Genomic DNA, 19,004 nt, shown 5'->3' with positions numbered 1-19,004 from the left:
TGTCACATGCAGGGGCTGGGAATTGCCTCTAGCAGGTCCAAGTGTATAAAATAGCGTAGGGCTCTGCTACACCCTGCCAGCAATTGCACAGCAGGAAGCAGAGGGTTTCCAGGGAATACTCTCTGTGGGGATGTGGAGGAGCATAGGGGGTGCTTGAAGATGCAAACCCTGCTGGGTCAGTGCTGGAAGCTTAGAGGGTAGAAACAGACAGGTTTGCTGTGGTGTTACCCGTTCTGCCTTCTAGGAATAATTTATGATATGCACTTTCATGTTGCCTTTAAGTATACTATTTGGCATAGAACCATAGAATCATTTAGGTCAGAAAAGACCTTTGAGATTATCAAGACTGATCATTAACCCAGCCCTGCCAAGTTCCACCAGTAAACTATTGTCCCTAAGCTCCACATCTACATATCTTATAAATTCTTCCAGGAATAGTGACTCAACCACTTCCCTGGACAACCTGTTCCAATGAATGACAACCCTTTCCGTAAAGAAATTTTTCCCGGTATCCAATCTAAACCTTGTCTGGTATAACTTGAGACCATTTCCTCTTGTCCCATCGGTTCTGAGGAACTGCTATGCCTGACTCGTTCCTGGGCTTATGGAGGCCCTGTAAAGTTCATCAAAGGCAGTGTAAAGCCCAGCTACAGTCCACGGCTCTTTGTTGATGTTTTTGTAAGTTTTGTGGCTGTTGATAAAGTGAAATGTTTGAGTGAACAAGATAGAGCAAATTTGATTTTCGTATGTCATTGCTACAAGGACAAAGCTTGTCAAAGATCATTTAGCTATGTAATCTGAGAAACAAAAGCTTAGAGATATCTGTGCATTGCTGTGTGCATTAAGATATATATATATGTTATATGTATGGTATATCTCTGTTGCTAATATTCTGGAACATGTATTTACCTACCGTGTATGCTTTATAATGTTTATTAGTATGTGGTAATGAATGAATTAACCTAACACAAAAGGAGAAGTGTTAATTTTCTTGACTTTCAGAACCTAAATTTTAAAGTATACTTAACCTGATAAGATGTATCAGCATTTCTAACATCACCACAACCAGAGTTTAGTGGATAAAGTTGTGTGGTCTTAGACTTTTCATTTCACTTTTTCGGGTTTCTAGTACAAGTTTGAATAGCAACTGATACCTTATATTTTTGCTTAGAAGGAAGAGTGCAGAACAGTATTTTTCTCAGAATGTCAAACTAGAACCATCTTTATTTTGTTCCAGCACAGTAAAATTCAGCCTTATTCAACCATTTTTATCCTGTGACTGTATTTTTTAAAAATAAAGAAATTTTTAAAAATAAAGAAAACTTCTTAAAAATAAAGAAGTCTGAAAAACAGAGTTCTTTAATTCAGAATAATTTTATCTTTAAACATGCCTGTTGACTCTAAAAGTCCATTTGCTATTTGGCTGCTTGAAATGGATGCCAGTAATAAGTAGCTGCTTTGCGTTACCTTCGTTGTGAAGCTTGGCCATTCAGTTACCTCTGTGGTTTCACATTTCCTTCTGCAGTGGCTTGTTTGTTTGTGAATCCCCAGGGAATTGCAAGTTGACCAAGCAGGAGCTCCCATGGTTGTAGATTGTGACACCTTCCTCGCTCCAGATGGTGTCCCACAAGAAGTGAGAAAAAGCTGTAATCATACTGTATTGAGTGAAAACGTCTGACAGTGTAGCTGGCATTGTCAAAGCAGACATTTGTGTGAACTTGTCGATGCTACAAACCAATATTCTTAGAGAACGTGCCCTCTCAGAAAGAGAACAGGGGATCTCACAGTGCATACACAGAGCCCTGTGTGTCCTCAGCCCTTATCAGCCCTGCCTGTGGCAGGGCTACACAGCTGCAGCTCAAATACAGCTCTCTGTGGAGGTTTTGAGGAGAAACCAGCAATGAGCATCACACTGGCGTTATCAGCAAAAAGAAACTCAAGTGCTTTTCTTTCATGTCGTGGTGTTTCAAAATGCTGTCAGGCCAGTGGTGCAAACTGTGAATGAGTATTACGTACTATAAATCCTAGTAGTTTCCTGGATTAGACCAATTACTATTTGTTTAGATAATTCAGGGCTTGAATGACTTCCGTTCCGGAAATCCCAAGCCTGAAGTGCTAAGGCGGCGCACCTCTCCTGAGCTGCCTGCAATTGCTCTGAGAGGCTTGTGGAAGATAATCACAGTTCTACAAATACTCTCACAGGAGGAAACATTATTCACATTGCTTGTCACTTATTAACGTACTGGAATTACAGCTTTGATTTCATGCAATGGCTATTGAGTGATGATACCAGAGTTTGAAGCCTGAACTTTGAACTTCACACAGGTCCGTGCAGTCTTTAGGAGTTGCAGAGGCGAGGAAAGGATATATAATTTTAGAATATGTTTTCATTTGAATTTTTTTTAGTATGTTCAGTATTCTCAAATATAATGGTCTATAACAGACAAGTAGTTTTTATCTGATGCACCTTCCTTTATGAGTAGGTTGCTGCTGCTGCTACAGAAGAATTGGGTGGGTTCTGTTAGGTCCTTGAAAAGGACATTTCGTGTTAAACCAATCAAATATGAAGCAGAGCAATCTTGTCTATAAAGAGTTATTTCAGTCTTAAGGAAATAACTTCAGGAACAAATGAGCCTTGGACATCTGTTTTGTCTTTTTTTTTTTCCCCTGGTGCAATTTCCATACTAGACCAGCTCACACATGGCTGTGCATATGTTGTTTAATCTCTTAAATTGCAATTATGATCAAAAAATGAGGAAGGAAGTCTATGACTAGGAGAGCAAAGCGAAGGGGGAGTTAGGCATATGGGATAGACCAATATTCTTGACTTCTCCTTCAGGGAATAGATGTCATCTGTCATTCCCTCTAGCCTGGAAAAGATTATAACAAAAGGATATGCTTCATCTGTAATGATGAGATCACCTTTTCTTCTCCTCAGGGAGCTGAAGATGGTAAAAGAAGTTTGTTTCCTTCAAGAGCCTGGCAAATAAGTTCTAACAAACAGCAAAAACAAGGGTGCAGGGAAAAGATACCCAAGAGAATCCAGACATGGTCTGTCATAACTGTATGACACAAGTGACTATTTGAATTGCTGGGATATGTGGATTTGTCCTTTCTTTAAAAAGTGGTTGTGTTTGTTCTCATGCCTTCTTTGGCAGTTTCAAGTGGCTATTTCCTCTCAAGTAAGATGCAGGAACGTGTAGAACAATAAAAAAAGGTTATCTAGCTGAGCTTCGGGTTAAACACCGTGCACTTGACCAGTCAGCTGTTCAAACAGAGTTACTTTCATTTCTCCCCAGTGCATAGTCTTGTAAGATCAGTCTCAGTAGATTTGATATGATTTGAAGTATTGTCTTCAGTGGGGGAAAACCAAATTTTTTGTTATTATTTTACAGGTGGCTTCAGGTGAATGCAATGAAGACACTGAAGTTTACAACATTACCCTTAGTACTGGGGATGAGCTCACTTTAATGGGGCAAGCAGAAATCCTTTATGCAAAGTCTTCTAAGGAGAAGTCACGACTTAACACCATCTTCAAAAAAATCGGAAAACTTAATTCAATTAGTAAACTAGGCAGAGGCAAAATGCCCTGCCTCATCTGCATGAACCACAGGACCAATGAGAGCATCAGTCTCCCTTTCCAGTGTAAGGGCAAGTTTAGCACCCGCAGCCCACTGGAGGTGCAGATGCAAGAAGGTGAGCACACGATTCGCAATATAGTGGAAAAGACCAGGCTGCCCGTTAATGTGACTGTGCCTAGTCCTACACCAAGGAACCCTTATGACCTACATTTTATCCGCGAAGGGCACAGGTACAAGTTTGTCAACATTCAAACCAAGACTGTAGTGGTTTGTTGTGTGCTTCGTGGAAACAAAATTATTCCCATGCATTTTCCCTTGCACTTGACACTTCCGAAGTTTATTCTACCTGACAGTCTGGTGAAGGGGGAGCTGTGGCACGAGTCCCTCATCCAGCACTGGTTTAATATATGCCAGGAACAGTTTGACATAGATGAGTATTCCCGTGCTGTGCGAGATGTGAAAACTGACTGGAACGAAGACTGCAAGAGCCCGAAGAAGAGCCGATGCACAGGGCACAGCCACGTGCCAAACTCCCTCAGCTACGCGCGGGATGAGCTCACACAGTCCTTCCACCGGCTTTCAGTGTGTGTCTATGGAAACAACTTGCATGGGAATAGTGAGGTGAATCTCCATGGCTGCAGGGACTTGTGTAATGAGTGGGCCCTGTTCTCTCATGATGCTCTTCAGTACCAGGAGTCTGGTGACAGTGGCAGCGATTACCTTTTCCCTGAAGTTAGCGAAGAATCAATGTTTCTGCCTACAAAACCAGAACTTCCTTACGAAGAGCTCTGGTTGGACCAAGGGTCTGGAAAAGGTGGTGACCAGCCTCTCTCTTGCTCACTAAGTGAGAAGAACAAATGTGACAACTACAGAGGGTCTTTCCGATCAAAGTGTGGTACTGCATCTCATCCTGTGCCTGCAACTGTCGGAGCAACCACAAAGTCTTCAGATGTTTCCCTACCTCCACCTCCAGTGCCTCCCAAATCAGAAGCAGTAAGTCAGGATTATTTATGTTAGTTTGTTTCTTTTTTTAGATGGTGAAGAGTTTGCTTGGAGATATTTTTAGGAAAGACTTGGTAAGGGGGGGAAGGGCACATACAGGGCAAGAATATAGTGAGACCTTGCAACATGTGCAACTTCAGTGAGCTTCCTACATGTGTAAGTTATGTCTTAAAAATTACCAGAGTATATTTAATATTACTGATCTAGTAGCTTAGCCTGATACTTTCAGGTGATATTTATTGAGCTTTTTTGCTCACACAAACAAGGTCTAAGAATTGCTGAGTCACTTCCTTCTCTTGCTTTCCACATCATCTCTCCATGTGGCCTCCATGTTTTCTCATGTTTTCTGTGGCCAAAGTGTGTGTCATGACTCCACTCAGAACTGCCTCAGATGACCTTAGTGCGTGCATCTTCAATTAACAGGCCCTGATAATGAGGACAGGCTAGAATTTTTATGGATTTGAAGTGTTTTTTAATGAGAGATTGTCTTCTCTGAGTCTATGTCAGATTTTGAAGACTGTTAAGCGTCATTCTTCTCAAGGGAACTTTATCAAACCAGACCTGAACAAATTGCTCTATACTGCTTATTGAAAGAAAATGTGTTTAAATAGGAACTCTGCAGAATTGATAAATGAGCCTTCTAGAGGACTCAGTCTTAAACAGAGCATGTTTCCTGGCCTAGGGTTTCTAATGAAAACTCATGGGAGAAATCACTTCTCCAAACCTGAAATGTCATGGAGTCTTAAGAGGTGGAAGTACGAATATGTTTTAACAGGAGCTTATGTGGACTGGCTGCAGAATCCACCCATCACGTGGTATCTTGACTTAGTCCTAAAAATTAGGGTTTTTTTAAAAAAAGCAAGGAAAAAAATAGTCCTCCAGGAAAGGGTGTCTAGGAGTCTTTAGCAAAATGTAAATATACTTATATAACATGAATCCTGCCGGATATCATTATTTCACAAATTTGTTATGCAGATTTTTTTCTGGAATTAAAAAAAAATATAATCCTACTTGCAAGCCCTATGGTAATTTAAAGAGCATGGCTGTACAGTAAACTAAGACTAATTTGAGACCAAACTGCAGCAAACCGTGGTGATCCCATACCTTTCTGGCCTTTCCATCGTGAGTCAAGTGACAATCTGGTTGAAAACTAAGTTGTGTTTGTTCATGCTGGGTTAGTCTGCAGCAAATTGCCATCAGGATTCCTCTTGGCCAGGCTCTGCGTCTGCTGGAGAGGTGCAGCAAGGAGAGGGGGGGAGGTCACCATGCAGGCATGAAATACCCAACTGCAACCCTTGCAGTGTGCCACCAAAACTTCCCTGAAAAGCAGATGTAGCAGCTTCAGCAGCCAGGAAAGTCAAGACATTGTGTCTTCTTAGCAAAGTGTTTACGTGCAGTGTCTAAGTGCAGGGAACCCAAGAGCACTTCCTTGCTTCTGAGGTCAGGTATGCACTGACACTTTGTCCAGACTCTTGGACAAGTTCCCAGCAGCACCATATTGGGATGAGACTCCCTGGCAGCCAACACTGATGTTAACTGGTGTGGGGCTGGTCCCACCCTCCTCCTCCTCCTCTTTTCCCAGCCACATGGTCCTGGCTTCTCTTTTGTGCTGGCTCTGGCACTCCTGTGTTTGGGCAGGCAGCCAGGTCTGGATCTGGAAAATGATTAGTTTCCTGCTAATTTCTGTGAGCTGAACTGCTTCAGCACAGGGTCAAAGGAGTACTGGAACCAGCACTGGGGAGTAGGTGGTGGGGGAGGAAGGCAGCCCTTCTGGCATGGGGGTGACTGCCTGGATCACCTTGAGGAATGAGTGAGTGTCTTGTGTCATGCCTGAGGCGTGGGCAGTGGGGTGCTGGGAGAGCTGTGAAGCACCTGCACAGCATTCATGTGGACCCTCATATCTGGGAAATCCTCATGGCATAGTGACTCCGTTTTGGAGGCAGCAGGGTGACATTTGGGATAGATGTGTATGTTGCCTTTTAAAGTTATTTTGGAAAGTATGCAATTTTGCCATGTGGATCTTACATTACTGAGGTAACGTGTGAACGCTGTCAGCAATTTCAGTATTGCTTTCTAGCCATAGTGGAGAAATAATTTCTGCTAAAGGTATTAAGTTGCATTTAGAGGTGGACAGGGGGTGTAACCCCATTAAAAATAAAACAAAATTAAACCCCTACATTTCTATAGATCATAATAATTTAGGCTCGCTTTTATGGCTTCCCAGAACACCTTTAGAATGACTATCAGCGACCTACTGAATTAACCCGTGGGCTAGGGCCAAGGAGATGTTTGCATGGTTTCCATGTAGGTATTTATAGAGTAAGTAGATCTTAGGAGCTGCTGATGAACATGTGGTTTAGTCATCACTGCCTCTAGAATGATATTCCATAGTGTTTCTGTGTAAAGGTTGGCTGGCAATTGCATTTTTGCATGCACTAAATTTAAAATGTGTGTCCAGGAGCTGTTTGCAGGAGAGAAAAGGACATCTGGGTATTTCAGAAGCTGTTGTGATTTTCTTCTCTCCAGCAGGATGAAGCATTCTGATATTTCATGTGTATTTTCTAAATACCTTCCAGAAAATCCAAGTAAGGTGAAAGCAGAAGGTAGGAGAGGGGGAAATGACCTCTGAATTAAGGCCTGTAAAATAGTAATTGCTTCAGTCCCCAAACACTAATTTGCATAAAATCAGAGGCTGTTTTCCTGCTTGACATAAAGCACGTCCCCAGTGGAGTGTGCCGGAAGTTCAGGTTCCTGTGGGCAAGGAGCACTGGACTGCTCTGTATTGCGCTTGTGCATGCCAGTGACAGGATGGGTTTTATCCTGCCAGCCTCTGAAGTGGTCACTGAGACAAGCACCTGTGATGCCCAGATTCAGGAGTGACACCCCAGGGCCCAGGGAGTGCAGGCAGGGCTTGGGCTAACAGCAAAGAAAAGGAGCAGAGTTCTTAAAATCAACGTAGAACCTCATGCCATCAGAAAGGGATCACCATTCCCAGGTCACAGGAAGGAGGGCTGAAGCATGGGAAAGCTCAGACTCAGTGTTGAATAGAAGTCTCAGGTTGTGCAGTGCAAATGTGTTTTATCTGTATCTGACAGCTGTACGGCATCTAGTGCTTCCAGGACAAGAAGTATTTCCTACTAAGAGCAGCAGCCATTGAGGTGATGGTCATGTTGCACTGTGGCTGTTACACTCATCTCCCACATTTATTTCTTTGCTGTTCTCTCGGACCTAGAGAGGATAACTCTCCTCCTAAGCTTCCCCTTGCTCTTATCAGTTTCACCTGCAAAATCTCTCCTTTTTATTCCCCTGCTGGGTTTCCTGGGGTTTTTCACAGGCAGCTGCAATTGTGGTCTTGTGACAGGGACCAACTGGGGCTGCAAACCAGTATTATTTATGGCCTTGTTCTCATCTGCAATCTAGGTCAGCAAGGGAGTTTGGCATAGTTTGTTATGCCAGCACCTTTGAATGCCAGCAGTCTTCCCAGGAAAGAATCCCTTTAACCCTTTGACCATCTGCTGTGCTCAAAGAGCTCCCATGAATGGTCTCTCAAATCCCATGGATATATATTCAATAGCACGCAGTATTAACTTTGCCTAGTTTGACTTGGGGGGAAAAGAAAATCCTCAGGCATCCTGGGGGCACAGCACTAAAATGGTTGAAGAGTTTTATGTTTGAATTCAATAACAAACATGAATAAAATTGATTCTTCTTTTTTTCTCTTTTCCTTGAAAGAACAAATAAGAACCCTTAGAAAAAGATTTATTTCAGTGTTTTGTGCTGTTGGGCATTTCCTGTAATTTTGACTTGTTTTGAATTAGGGAAAAAATGTACTACAGCGTCCCAAATTTTCCATTTCACAAAAGTACTAAAAGAGTTGTCACATTTTGAAAGCACTCAAATTGATTGCAAAAGGTTCCACATTTATTTTGTTGTTAAATAAATTAAATCACTTTAATTGCTAATTATGTGTTGCAGAACTGCTAAGATAACTTTTAGTTCTGCAGCATTGTAAAATGTAAAAATAAACTGTAACTTTCAACCACAGAAATAATTTCCCTTTTCTGATGCATCTAAGACTTTTTCAGACAAGGAGAACATAGAGGTCTCTTCATGCCCAGAGGCAGATGAGTCATCAAAAATCCTACCTGGCAGCCTAATTCCCAGTAGCCCTGCTCACCTCTAGCCCTACTAAATAAAGTTGCTCTCTGAAATATGTCCTGATGAGATTAAGTTCTTAATTCCATAATTTTTTCTGTGGGGATGGATCTTGGCATTTTGCTCCTACCTAGGCAGACCAAACTAAATGTCAGGTAAGCAGTGCTACACTTGTGTGTTTTAAGCTGTAAGGTTGTCTGGCTGCACAAAGCAAACGTGTTGGTTGGGGGCATTATTTCAACAGGCTCTTCTGCCCACACTTTTCCACTTCTACATTTTGTACAATCTTATCCTGGACTGCTTTGACAGCCACAGAAGGACTGAAGCTTCAAGTTTGAATCCCAGCAGCTGCTACATGTAATATACATGTACTATTCCTGAAGGAGGGAGGCTGGGAATTGTCCTAGAGCTGGGTAGCTGAATATCACTGGTGAAGTCAGGAAACATTGAAATCTGCTGAGGTCTTTTCATTACATAAGCTTGGTTTATTACATTTTAGTAAATAATACTAATGAAGTTTTGGCCTAATGAATTGCTCCTTACAAAATGTCTAATATCAGGAAGTGTCTGTCTGATTTGCTGTATTACTGGAATGTTCTTTTACATTGTTTCATAGTTGGTACTTTTTAAATGAGAGGATATCAAACTACTGAAATGCACCCTAAAAAAGGTTAGTAGTAGCTCTGCTAGTGGCAAAGTGTTCTTTTGGACTTCTTTGACAGGTACATACTGTTGCAATTATAGATACTTTTTCATTTTTCTCTTCTCCCTTTTTTAATTATTTCCTTTCAAAGAACAAGGCAGAACCAGATGTGTTTCGTCTGATTGAGACTGCTGCCTGTTGACTGCTGACTGTTACCCAGATTGTCTTGCTGTTTACTTACAGGTTCTTCTTTTGCACAGGTAAAAGAGGAATGCAGACTCCTGAATGCTCCCCCGGTCCCACCACGGAGTTCAAAACCATCCTCCACCAGTCCTTCCATCCCTCCTCGTACAGTCAAACCTGCACGACAGCAGACCCGCTCTCCCAGCCCTACTCTGTCCTACTACTCTTCAGGACTGCACAACATGTATGTGTTAGATCTGTGAGAGCACTGTACTAGCACTTTTTGAGGAAGTTAAATTTAGCAGTATTCTTTTTGAAGGCACTCATTGCTAAGGCACGGTACCGTGTTAGACTCGCTGACTTGTAAAATGGGCTAACCTGTCAAGTTATTTTTAAAAATTCAAAGGGAAACAGAGCTCCAGCAGAAACTATGTTTTACTAGGTAGGACATAGCAATTTATATTAAATACCTGCACATATTGGTGTAGATAATATCACTCTTAAGTGACACAGGCTGTCTAAATGGAAAATCCTGCATTGTTCTGTATGGTTCTTGAAAGGCTTGAATCTTGAAATCAGACCATCTCGAAACTAGTGTTTTGGGTGTGCTTTCAGTGCTACATGCATGCAGTGCAGCCAGCTCTGATAAGCAGGGACACAAAAAGAGTGTGGTAATCCAGAAATGTGTTGTGCCAACTATATGTGAACCTACAGGGTGGGTGTGATGTAGGACAGAGAGGCCAGCAGACACCAGACACCACTGAGTGCAAAGTGAGGTGTACCAGAAGGGGACCAGATGACTTCCAGATCAAACACACTTCAGCACAAACCTAACCCACAAACTGGAAAATCTGCTCAGACTAGTTGAAAGTTGACAGTAAATTCCGAATTATGTCGCTGCATAGCTTTTCCAACAATGCGGTGTTCGTCCTTTGGCTTTAGAAAATGTATGCAGCTTCTGAAGCCTCACCTCCTTTTTGCCTTGGATGTCTTGTTGCTGTTATTTTTGGTACCACTTCAGTGACAAAGTGCTGGATATTACAAATTCATCTGAAAGACCACTGAAATCATTTCAGCCTGGATGCAGTTGGTATATCTTGTGCTGGAATTAGCTTTCTAAACCATAGTGCACATTTACAGCTTAGTGTTGTGTATCTGGCAATGATCACTCTAGATCAAGGCTGCCTGCTTATTTTTATGAAAGCCTATTGGGTAGTTCTGTCAATGTCTAGTCCACAGGAGGCTCAGCATAAGACCTCCCAGCTTTTGGGGCCCACCAAATGCTGCTTACTCACTTTGTAGCTAAGAATACATCTGCCTTCCAAGAAACCAGGAAAACAGAAGTGAAGTTTCTCAGGAAGACGGGAGGTTGTAGCAAGGTGGGAGTCAGTCTTCTCCCACATAACAAGCAGGAGGACAAGAGGAAACAGCCTCAAGTTGCACCAGGGGAGGTTTATATTCCATATTAGGAAAAATTTCTTCACAGGAAGGTCTGTCAAGCATTAGAATAGGCTGCCTAAGAAAGTGTTGGAATCACCATCCCTGGAGGTATTTAAAAGACATCCAGATGTGGCACCTCGGGACATGGTTTAGTGGTGGAGTTGGCAGTATTGGGTTAGTGGTTGGACTCAATGATCTTAGAGGTCCTTTCTAACCTAAACAATTCTGTGATTCAGTGATTTGCCTTGAACTTCATAGTATTTGCATGGAATCCATCTCCAGACTGGGTTCAGACCAGATGTCTTCATTTTGGTAAAATGGACCTGGTGCTGCAGAGGAAGCTACTAGAAAGTTAGCAATGTGTGGAGTAACCAGATTACTGGTGAAGCTGCTTTGCCATTTATATCAATGATCTTATTTTCTGGATTGTGAAGGGTTGCAGCCAATATTTTAAACACAAATAAAGAACAGTATGATTTGTCCTTATCTGTCTATAAAAATGCCTCATATCTGGCTTCAGCTGTATTTGGGGTTTCTCTTAAATCCTTTGGCAGTGAATCCCAGAGAGTTAATTTTGGTGAAGGACTAATAAGGAAACACTTTGAAAATGTTATTTTGTCAGTTTTCAGTAATTCTGTTAATCTTTTAAGTCATTAAATATTGCCAGTTCTAATATTGAATTAGAGAACAGAAACAGCATCAGTTGATTTAATTTGTCTATACAGTTAGTTGTTGACACCACCTCACTGACTGATTCCTCTGAATGGGGCAGCCTCATGGCTTGGCTTGTGAAAAATGATTTCCACTGTGTATGTTACACCATTTGATCTTTAAGCAGCCAGAAATGATCAGTTGATGGTGTATCCTTGTTGAGGGGAGAAAAAAAACGCATCTCTGCTATTGTAAACGTGCAGCTGCTTTACCTGGCAGACTTGTATTAGTGACATAACAGGAAAAAAGCTTGGAAGGCATGGAGTGGAGACGGAGGGATGATTAGATAGAGGGAAACTGCATCTGTTGGGGCTGATATTTTCCAGTGATATAGATTAGAGCTGCTTTTACACATCTGCACTTTGTGTTTGACCTGGGCAATTCCAGGTTGCCTTCCTCTCTTGACTCAATGTAAGCACACAGGGAAGTAATTTTTTGTCAATTCATTCAAAACTATGCTGGTTTTTTGAAAGCTGCTACAGTTCTCAAGCAGTTTTCACTGAGCTGTCATGGCATGCATATTGAATTTCTTTCTTGAGTAGCTGGTTTTCAGGAGACAGAGGTGAGTAATTAAAACATTTTTTTTCAACTGTTGGTTTCCATCTGTTGTGTTGAGCAAGGAAAGTCTACTGATTGTTCTTCCAGTGTTCTCGCTTAGTTGGCCAAAATTCCAAAGATCACACAATCTTTCAGACTTTCTTTTAGAAGGTGGCATAAAAGCAGCAAACATTTGCTTTCGAGAACAGGTTGTGTGCTTTTGTTGGCATCTCTGTCTCATGGGAACACCTGGATATAAACCATCAGTTCCTTCAGACAAGCTGAGCTTAGTTCACTACCTGGAAGTAGGTCAGGGTGACTTTCTTTAGGTGCCTTTGAAGAGCATATATTTCTTGTCAAAGCTTTTTAAAGATATGGACACACAAAGAAGTTACTGTGGGGTAAGCTTAAAGCCTGATATTTCAACACATACAGCTAAGTCTACCTACCCTTCCATGTAAAACTCTTCCTTTGGCAGTAAGCATTAACTTACTCTGTGTCTGTGCACTGGTGCACATGGTCTAGTACAATGGTGACCTGCTCTGATATGAGCTTTTGCATACCATGACACATCTGTGGTATAAAAATAAAAAATACTGGATTAGAATGTCTTCTAGTATAGGTGAAGCTGTTTCTTATCCATGGTGGTATCCCTCAGGAATTCAACAGTGAAAAACTGAGTATTTGTGAGATGACACAGAGCTGAATTGAGACATCTACTTTTTAACAAGCTTGAAAAACCAAGACATGAGGCTTTTGGGTATATCAGAATCTTGTCAGGCTTGTAGAGGGGGTAAAAGAACTATCGATGCATTAATTCAAATGTGTTAATTCAAATATGAAAAGCTCTGCCAAAGGAAAGAAGATTCTTTCCTTGTGACAGCCACCCTCTGACTCTGTCAGATGATTTATGAGTTTATTCAAATGCCACATTTTTTCATACTAACAACATCCTTTCTGCTTTGTTCCTTAAGTAATGTCACAGAGAGCGACCACACCAACCCAACTGAGAGCACACCTGTTTCCTGCTACCCTTGTAACATGATGAAAACTGAATCCAAAGAGCCTGAGAGCATGATGCCTTTGGGAAGCCCCTCAGCTGAAGCTCTGCCTTCGAGGTTATCTTGGCCAAACCATTTTTCAGGAACTGCTGAAGCTCTGAATAGAAGTGATTTCCTGCTCGATCCAAGCAGGAGCTACAGTTACCCCAGACAGAAGACTCCAGGTACGCCAAAGAGAAACTGTCCAGCACCTTTGACTTTTGACTTCGATGGGTGTGAGCTCCCAGCAGGGTACTCCCCACTGACTCCAACAGAGTTCACAAACACCATCTCTAGCTGTCCAAAGTCAGCGAGTTACTCTCTAGACTGCACTGATGAGAAGACTCTGGGAGTCAGCAACACAAAACAGAGCCACTCGTGCCCTGCCTTACCTCCTCGGGCACCGAAATCAAGTGAAGATAAAGCAGTTACAGACATGTGTCCCTTACCACTGAAAATAGATGGTGCCGAGGAGGAGTCAAAAACTGGCTCTCCAGACCTCTTGGAAGATCAGTATCTGGTTAAAAAGGGCATGCAAGATACGTTCTCTGTGTCTTATCCCTTCTCATCTCCACTCCACCTCCAGTTGGCACCAAGATCTTGTGGGGATGGCTCTCCCTGGCAGCCACCCACGGACCTTTCTGGACTCTCAATAGAGGAAGTGTCTAAATCGTTGAGGTTTATTGGTCTGTCTGAAGATGTCATATCATTTTTTGTTACAGAGAAGATTGATGGCAATTTACTGGTTCAGCTTACAGAAGAAATCCTATCAGAAGACTTCAAGCTAAGCAAATTGCAGGTTAAGAAAATCCTACAGTTCATTAATGGCTGGCGGCCCAAGATGTGATGCTGACTAGTTATTAGTGAAACTGTACGAGGTGTACTCAATACACTTCAGCTAATACATCACTTCCTGTTTTTTGCACTAAAAATTCTTCCTGTAAATAGTAGTAGACAAATTCTTACTATGCAGATAAACATTTTTGAGTGGTGAATGGATTTTTTTTTCCTATGTCAATAATAAAGGTAGAGAATCTGCAGAGAGATGCCTTGTGCATCCCTCAACATTCAACAGCTGCTAAAAACTGGACACTAAGGGAACTTTTACTCCATAGTCTGTTAAGACTTAGTCGTATTTATTACTGAACAATTTGATGCTGAAAGACACACACCAATCCAGTTTACAGTTTTGTGTTAACTGCAAAAAAAATGTATTTCTTACAGGATTATTTCTGTTTAAATAATATTTGGCAACATGCTGTGACTTTTCTTCCGTTTCTGTTAACAAAAAGCATGTTCAGATAAACAAAAACATTGATTTTGACACTACATCTGAAAATGTTAAGAACTGCTGTGAAGTGCCACTAATACACTATTCTTGCAGCATTATTTTTATTAACAATATCTTCCTGACTATCTGTAACATGGATGCATTTTCCATGTTACTTTGAGCAAAAAGAGTTAAATGTTTTTAAAACAAGAGTCAGCTCATTGCCCAGAGGGGAGGGAGAAGGGGGATTTTCTACTGAGCCACTCTGCCCTGGCCAATTAAAAGTTTATGACCTGTAGATTTCAAAAGTTGCTTTTGTAGTCGGATGACTGGAGTAAATAGCATGACTTCTGGTCGTGCAGCTTTCTCATGGGAAAGGCAGTTCAGTGCACAGATCTTTTCTCAGCAGATCCTGCCTGCAGCAGTAGCCTGCTAGCAGAGCCCTCACTGTGGTGAAAGGTAGCAACCCCCTATGTTTCCTCTGCTGCTGTTATAATCATGTGAAATCTCAGTCTGCTGTCCTATTGCTGAGGTCGGATCTGTGTGGGAAGGTGATAGTACTCCTGTAGCATGCCTTTGAACTAAAGCATTAGTGAGGTGGGAGGAGGGATCAGAAACACAGCATGGCTGGAGAATGGGCTAAGTGAGGTTTTGGGCCATGCCACGGGAAATGCTTGTCATATTGTCAGTTCAACTGTCTGGTTTGCAGTGGGTGTCAAATGGGAGGGATTGTAGTATCAAAGGAAGGGGTAATTCAGTTGCCCAGCTGCAAAAACTCACTGCAGTAGATGTCACATGGAAGTAGCAGTCTAAAGGGAGCACAGAGATGGTAAGGGGCATTAGTCTGCCCCTGGAAATCTCTCAAATTTAACTGCTCAGAAGGCTAGAAGTAGGATTAGGTTTTGATAGTCCTTTACAGATTTCTTGTAGTTGGCAGAGCTCTCTGAAATATGTCTAAACAACCCCGGGATCCCCTGCCTTTGTAGACTGGATTCAAGGATTTGTGGAGGTCCTCAGGAAACAATCTGTGGTGTCCCATCTCAACAAGTGTGCGTGTCCAGGATCCTCAGGTGGTCAGAGCCAGGGATGCTAGAGCAACTTCACCTTTACTTGCTGCTGAGCAGAGCCCTGGCCAGGGGGATACCATCACCTGCCTTTCTTTTTGATGTACAAGAAAAAGAAAAAAGATCTTTCCATAGTAGGGCACGTAGTGCGAGCATCAAGAGAAAATACAGAGCAGGAACAAAAATAGGAGACTAATTTTCCCTGTTTTCTCAACCATGGTGACTCATTAAAAAGAATTTATTTGCAAATAGTGTTTTCTGTAGTTGAGGCAAATTTCATGTCATATCTCCATGCCAAAGCCAAGATGCATTATTTGTCTTGCAATAATGCAAGCCACCAGTTCCCAACCAGAGAGCAAAGCCTGATTGTTGTGGGTACTAGAAAGCCAACAAATATCCCAATAGAAAAACCTCAGGACTTCATAATCCTACTCTTTTTTGTAATGTATTGACTTTTAGCAACAGATCGATAGCTTTCTCTGGATGCTTTTGAATTAGCATCCTAAAATATTCTAGCTGCAAGTAATACTAAATCCAATTAAATACTGTTCAGATATATATGCTTGTTGGTAGACACATGAAAGTTGAAATCAATTGCCTTTTTATCCTCACTGTGTCAAATGAGTGTTCAAATTTAAAAGGGCCAAATCTTAAATGTCAGGTACTTTTCATTGTTTTACTTGGCTTGTTAACTCCAGGTAAAAAACCCTAAAATATCTCAAAGAGACTAAAAAAAAAGAGATTGTAGTCTTGGTAATAGTAACATTAAATACTGCAAACACCCCCCAGGATAGTAACATCACTGAGAAAATAGTGTTGTTTGACTATGGATGGACACCTATTCTGTTATCTTTGCTTACCTGCTTGGAGTGGTTATTCTTGCAAACAGCCTGGTGGAATTTGCATTCATGACTGTGCTGCATTAACATTGTATATGCATAGACCAAAATGCAACTGGCCACTGAAAGGACCAGAAATGTGCATTTGTTGCAGAAGCAGAGGCTGTGTGCAGAAGTACAGCTAGAACCTCTAACTGCAAACTTGCTACTGATGTCCTTCCATTTGTCTTGCTCTGGCTTGGCACTGCTTACTTATTTTTATGCATCATGTGTTAGCATTTAAACTTTTCTTTTGTCCTTAGCCACTCATCACCTTAATTTTTCAAGCCCTTTTGGGGGATTTAACTGTTCCTAACCTTTATGTTCTGTGAATTGTATGACTGCAGTGTCAGTGTATCTGCTGTGATGCCCAGGCTGGACTGAAGTATCTGCTCTAGTGAAATCAGTAGAGTGATGAGCAAACTGGGCAGCTGGAGTGTGGTGGCTTGGCCTTTTGATCATGCATTATGGAAAGGGGTACCTTTAGATAGGATGTCAGGCTATGGCAACTCCCAAGCACAGCTCAGAGGTCAGCTAATGTGGAAAAGCAGTCTGGTTTTGGAGGATAATGGAGTTCAACCATGTTGATGGGAGTTGTGTTGATTGTCCTGGGGCCTGACAGAAAGTCTGGCCCGTTTTGTCTACTAACAGAGATGTAACCATTGAGTTCAGACAACACACGTGTGCCAGAGTGGGCCTAAAATCTCATAGTTTTTTGAGGCAATCTACTAAAATAGGCCAGTCCTAACCTTGGATTTCTCTCCTCAGATTAAATAAATGTAAGGTCTTTGGTGCTTATTTGGTTATCAGTGTCTGAGATGCATGTTATCCTTGGGGTTTTTGTATGTCTGGGGTTTTGGTAGCAAAAAATCTGGCATGTCATTCTGTATGGAGCTGTCTCTTCCCTGCACCAGGGAACACATCCTTTCTATGCAACAATCATGTGGAGGCACAAGAACTGATGCTGCCTTCAGCGGTGAAAGCTCGATTCTAGCATGGAGGCTTTTCTGGAGGTGGACAAAGAATTGGGCAGGGGAGGGATGAAGAGGAAAACTTGAGGGGAAATACTGGTTTCCTTTAAATACTCATTGTGCCTAGGATTAAGAATCTTTGTATTGCTGCCTGCCTGGCTAACCAAAGCTGTATTGAAAGCAACTCAAAGTGCATATTTGCGTTCTTATTCTTGCCGTATTGTAAAAATCGCCTACAGCTAGAAACTTGGACAGAAAACATTTGGTCCATCCAAATTTAGAAGGGCAATGTATTTTGAAGTGTTCTTTGCAGCTAGAAGCAAGGGTTTGAAGTAGCTGTGTATTACACAAGGGTTTTTCTAATACAACAGTTTTACTTGCCACTTTAATGGACTTCACAACAACAGCTTCAAGGGAAACAGCATAAATAGTGAAGCTGTCTCAAAAGGCACTGTGTTTCAAACCTGTCTATAAATAATTGAAGTGTTTTCTCCTATGTTTTCATCTTGAATCAACTCCCTGATTGTCCTCCTGGTAAATAAATTGTGCTGGCACCAGCTACTTGTGTGCTGCCCAGCATGGTGCCTCCCTGCAACACAGGTCAGCAAAGTCCTGCCTGCCAACCAGGCAAGGAGTACACCATGCTACTTAAAAGCCAAACACCAGCCCTGTATGAGAGAACTATGGCTTAGCCCAGCTCTCCTGGCTCCTCTTTCTCTCTCTCTGTAGTTGCAAGGTTCCCTTATACAAGCCAGAAGGTACAGATGAAATCTTAATCAGCATGAGGGGATCATCCTTTTTATTCGCTGTATTAGGGACGGCAGAGCAATGGGGAAATGCAGGCCCTTTGTTGAGACCTAGCAATAAATGACTCTTCGTTTTGTTGTATTTTAAACTCCTAATAGTCCAGGAGTTGTTCAGACTTTACCATTTTTGTGCATAACAACCAAATTTTCAGTGTGAAAATCTGCAGAGTGATTCTCTTGGCTTGGACAATCTTCTGAATTATATTAAAAATATGTTAGTTCTTAGCTCTTTAGATTCACTTTGGATATGTCAAAAAAGTAACACTTTGGGAAAAAAAAAGAGAAAGCCCCAAAACTTTGGCTTAGTACATTTCCGTTATAAAACGAAGCATGGTTTTTGTGGAATTCTGTGCTGTTTTGGGCTTTTGTGTAAAAGGCTGAAGGCAAATCATTATTTAAACCAGGTGCAAATAAATATCCCTGTAATGTATATGAACAAATTTAAACCGCGTATTGTAAGTATATAAACTGTATATTAAAGACACTATTTTCATGATATTTTGAATGTGTACGGAATTTGTTGTACTAAGTTGGTTGGGTTGCATGAATTATATAAAAGAGTTGGTTTTCATTTAGTAATTTCACTGACTTATCCTCTTGCTTATCTCAATATAATTTGGAAATAAGCGCTTCTTAGACAGTGAATTCACAAAGTAAGATTGGGATAATTGAGAGGAGCAGTCAGGCTTTTCCATTTAACCTCTCCAGACACATTACTTTTCC

At 41.6% G+C, this 19,004-nt stretch overlaps 1 protein-coding gene across 2 annotated transcripts in view; it reads left to right on the top strand.

The window, feature by feature from the left end:
• Positions 1-18,779, top strand: part of GAREM1 (GRB2 associated regulator of MAPK1 subtype 1) — a 99,947-nt gene extending 81,168 nt beyond the window's left edge. For both annotated transcript variants that reach the window (XM_027638623.1, XM_027638624.1), the window contains 3 exons: positions 3,396-4,574; positions 9,642-9,808; positions 13,227-18,779. In XM_027638623.1, the coding sequence (XP_027494424.1) occupies positions 3,396-4,574; positions 9,642-9,808; positions 13,227-14,139 (2,259 nt within the window). In that variant the 3' untranslated portion in view covers positions 14,140-18,779. The remainder of the gene's footprint in view (positions 1-3,395; positions 4,575-9,641; positions 9,809-13,226) is intronic.
• Positions 18,780-19,004: the final 225 nt, after the last annotated feature.

Source organism: Corapipo altera, unplaced genomic scaffold (genome assembly GCF_003945725.1).
Source record: "Corapipo altera isolate COAL_440 unplaced genomic scaffold, ASM394572v1 49, whole genome shotgun sequence".
Lineage (NCBI taxonomy): Eukaryota > Metazoa > Chordata > Aves > Passeriformes > Pipridae > Corapipo > Corapipo altera.
The sequence above is the reverse complement of the archived record's forward strand: the minus strand, read 5'-3'. Positions and strand labels throughout refer to the sequence as shown.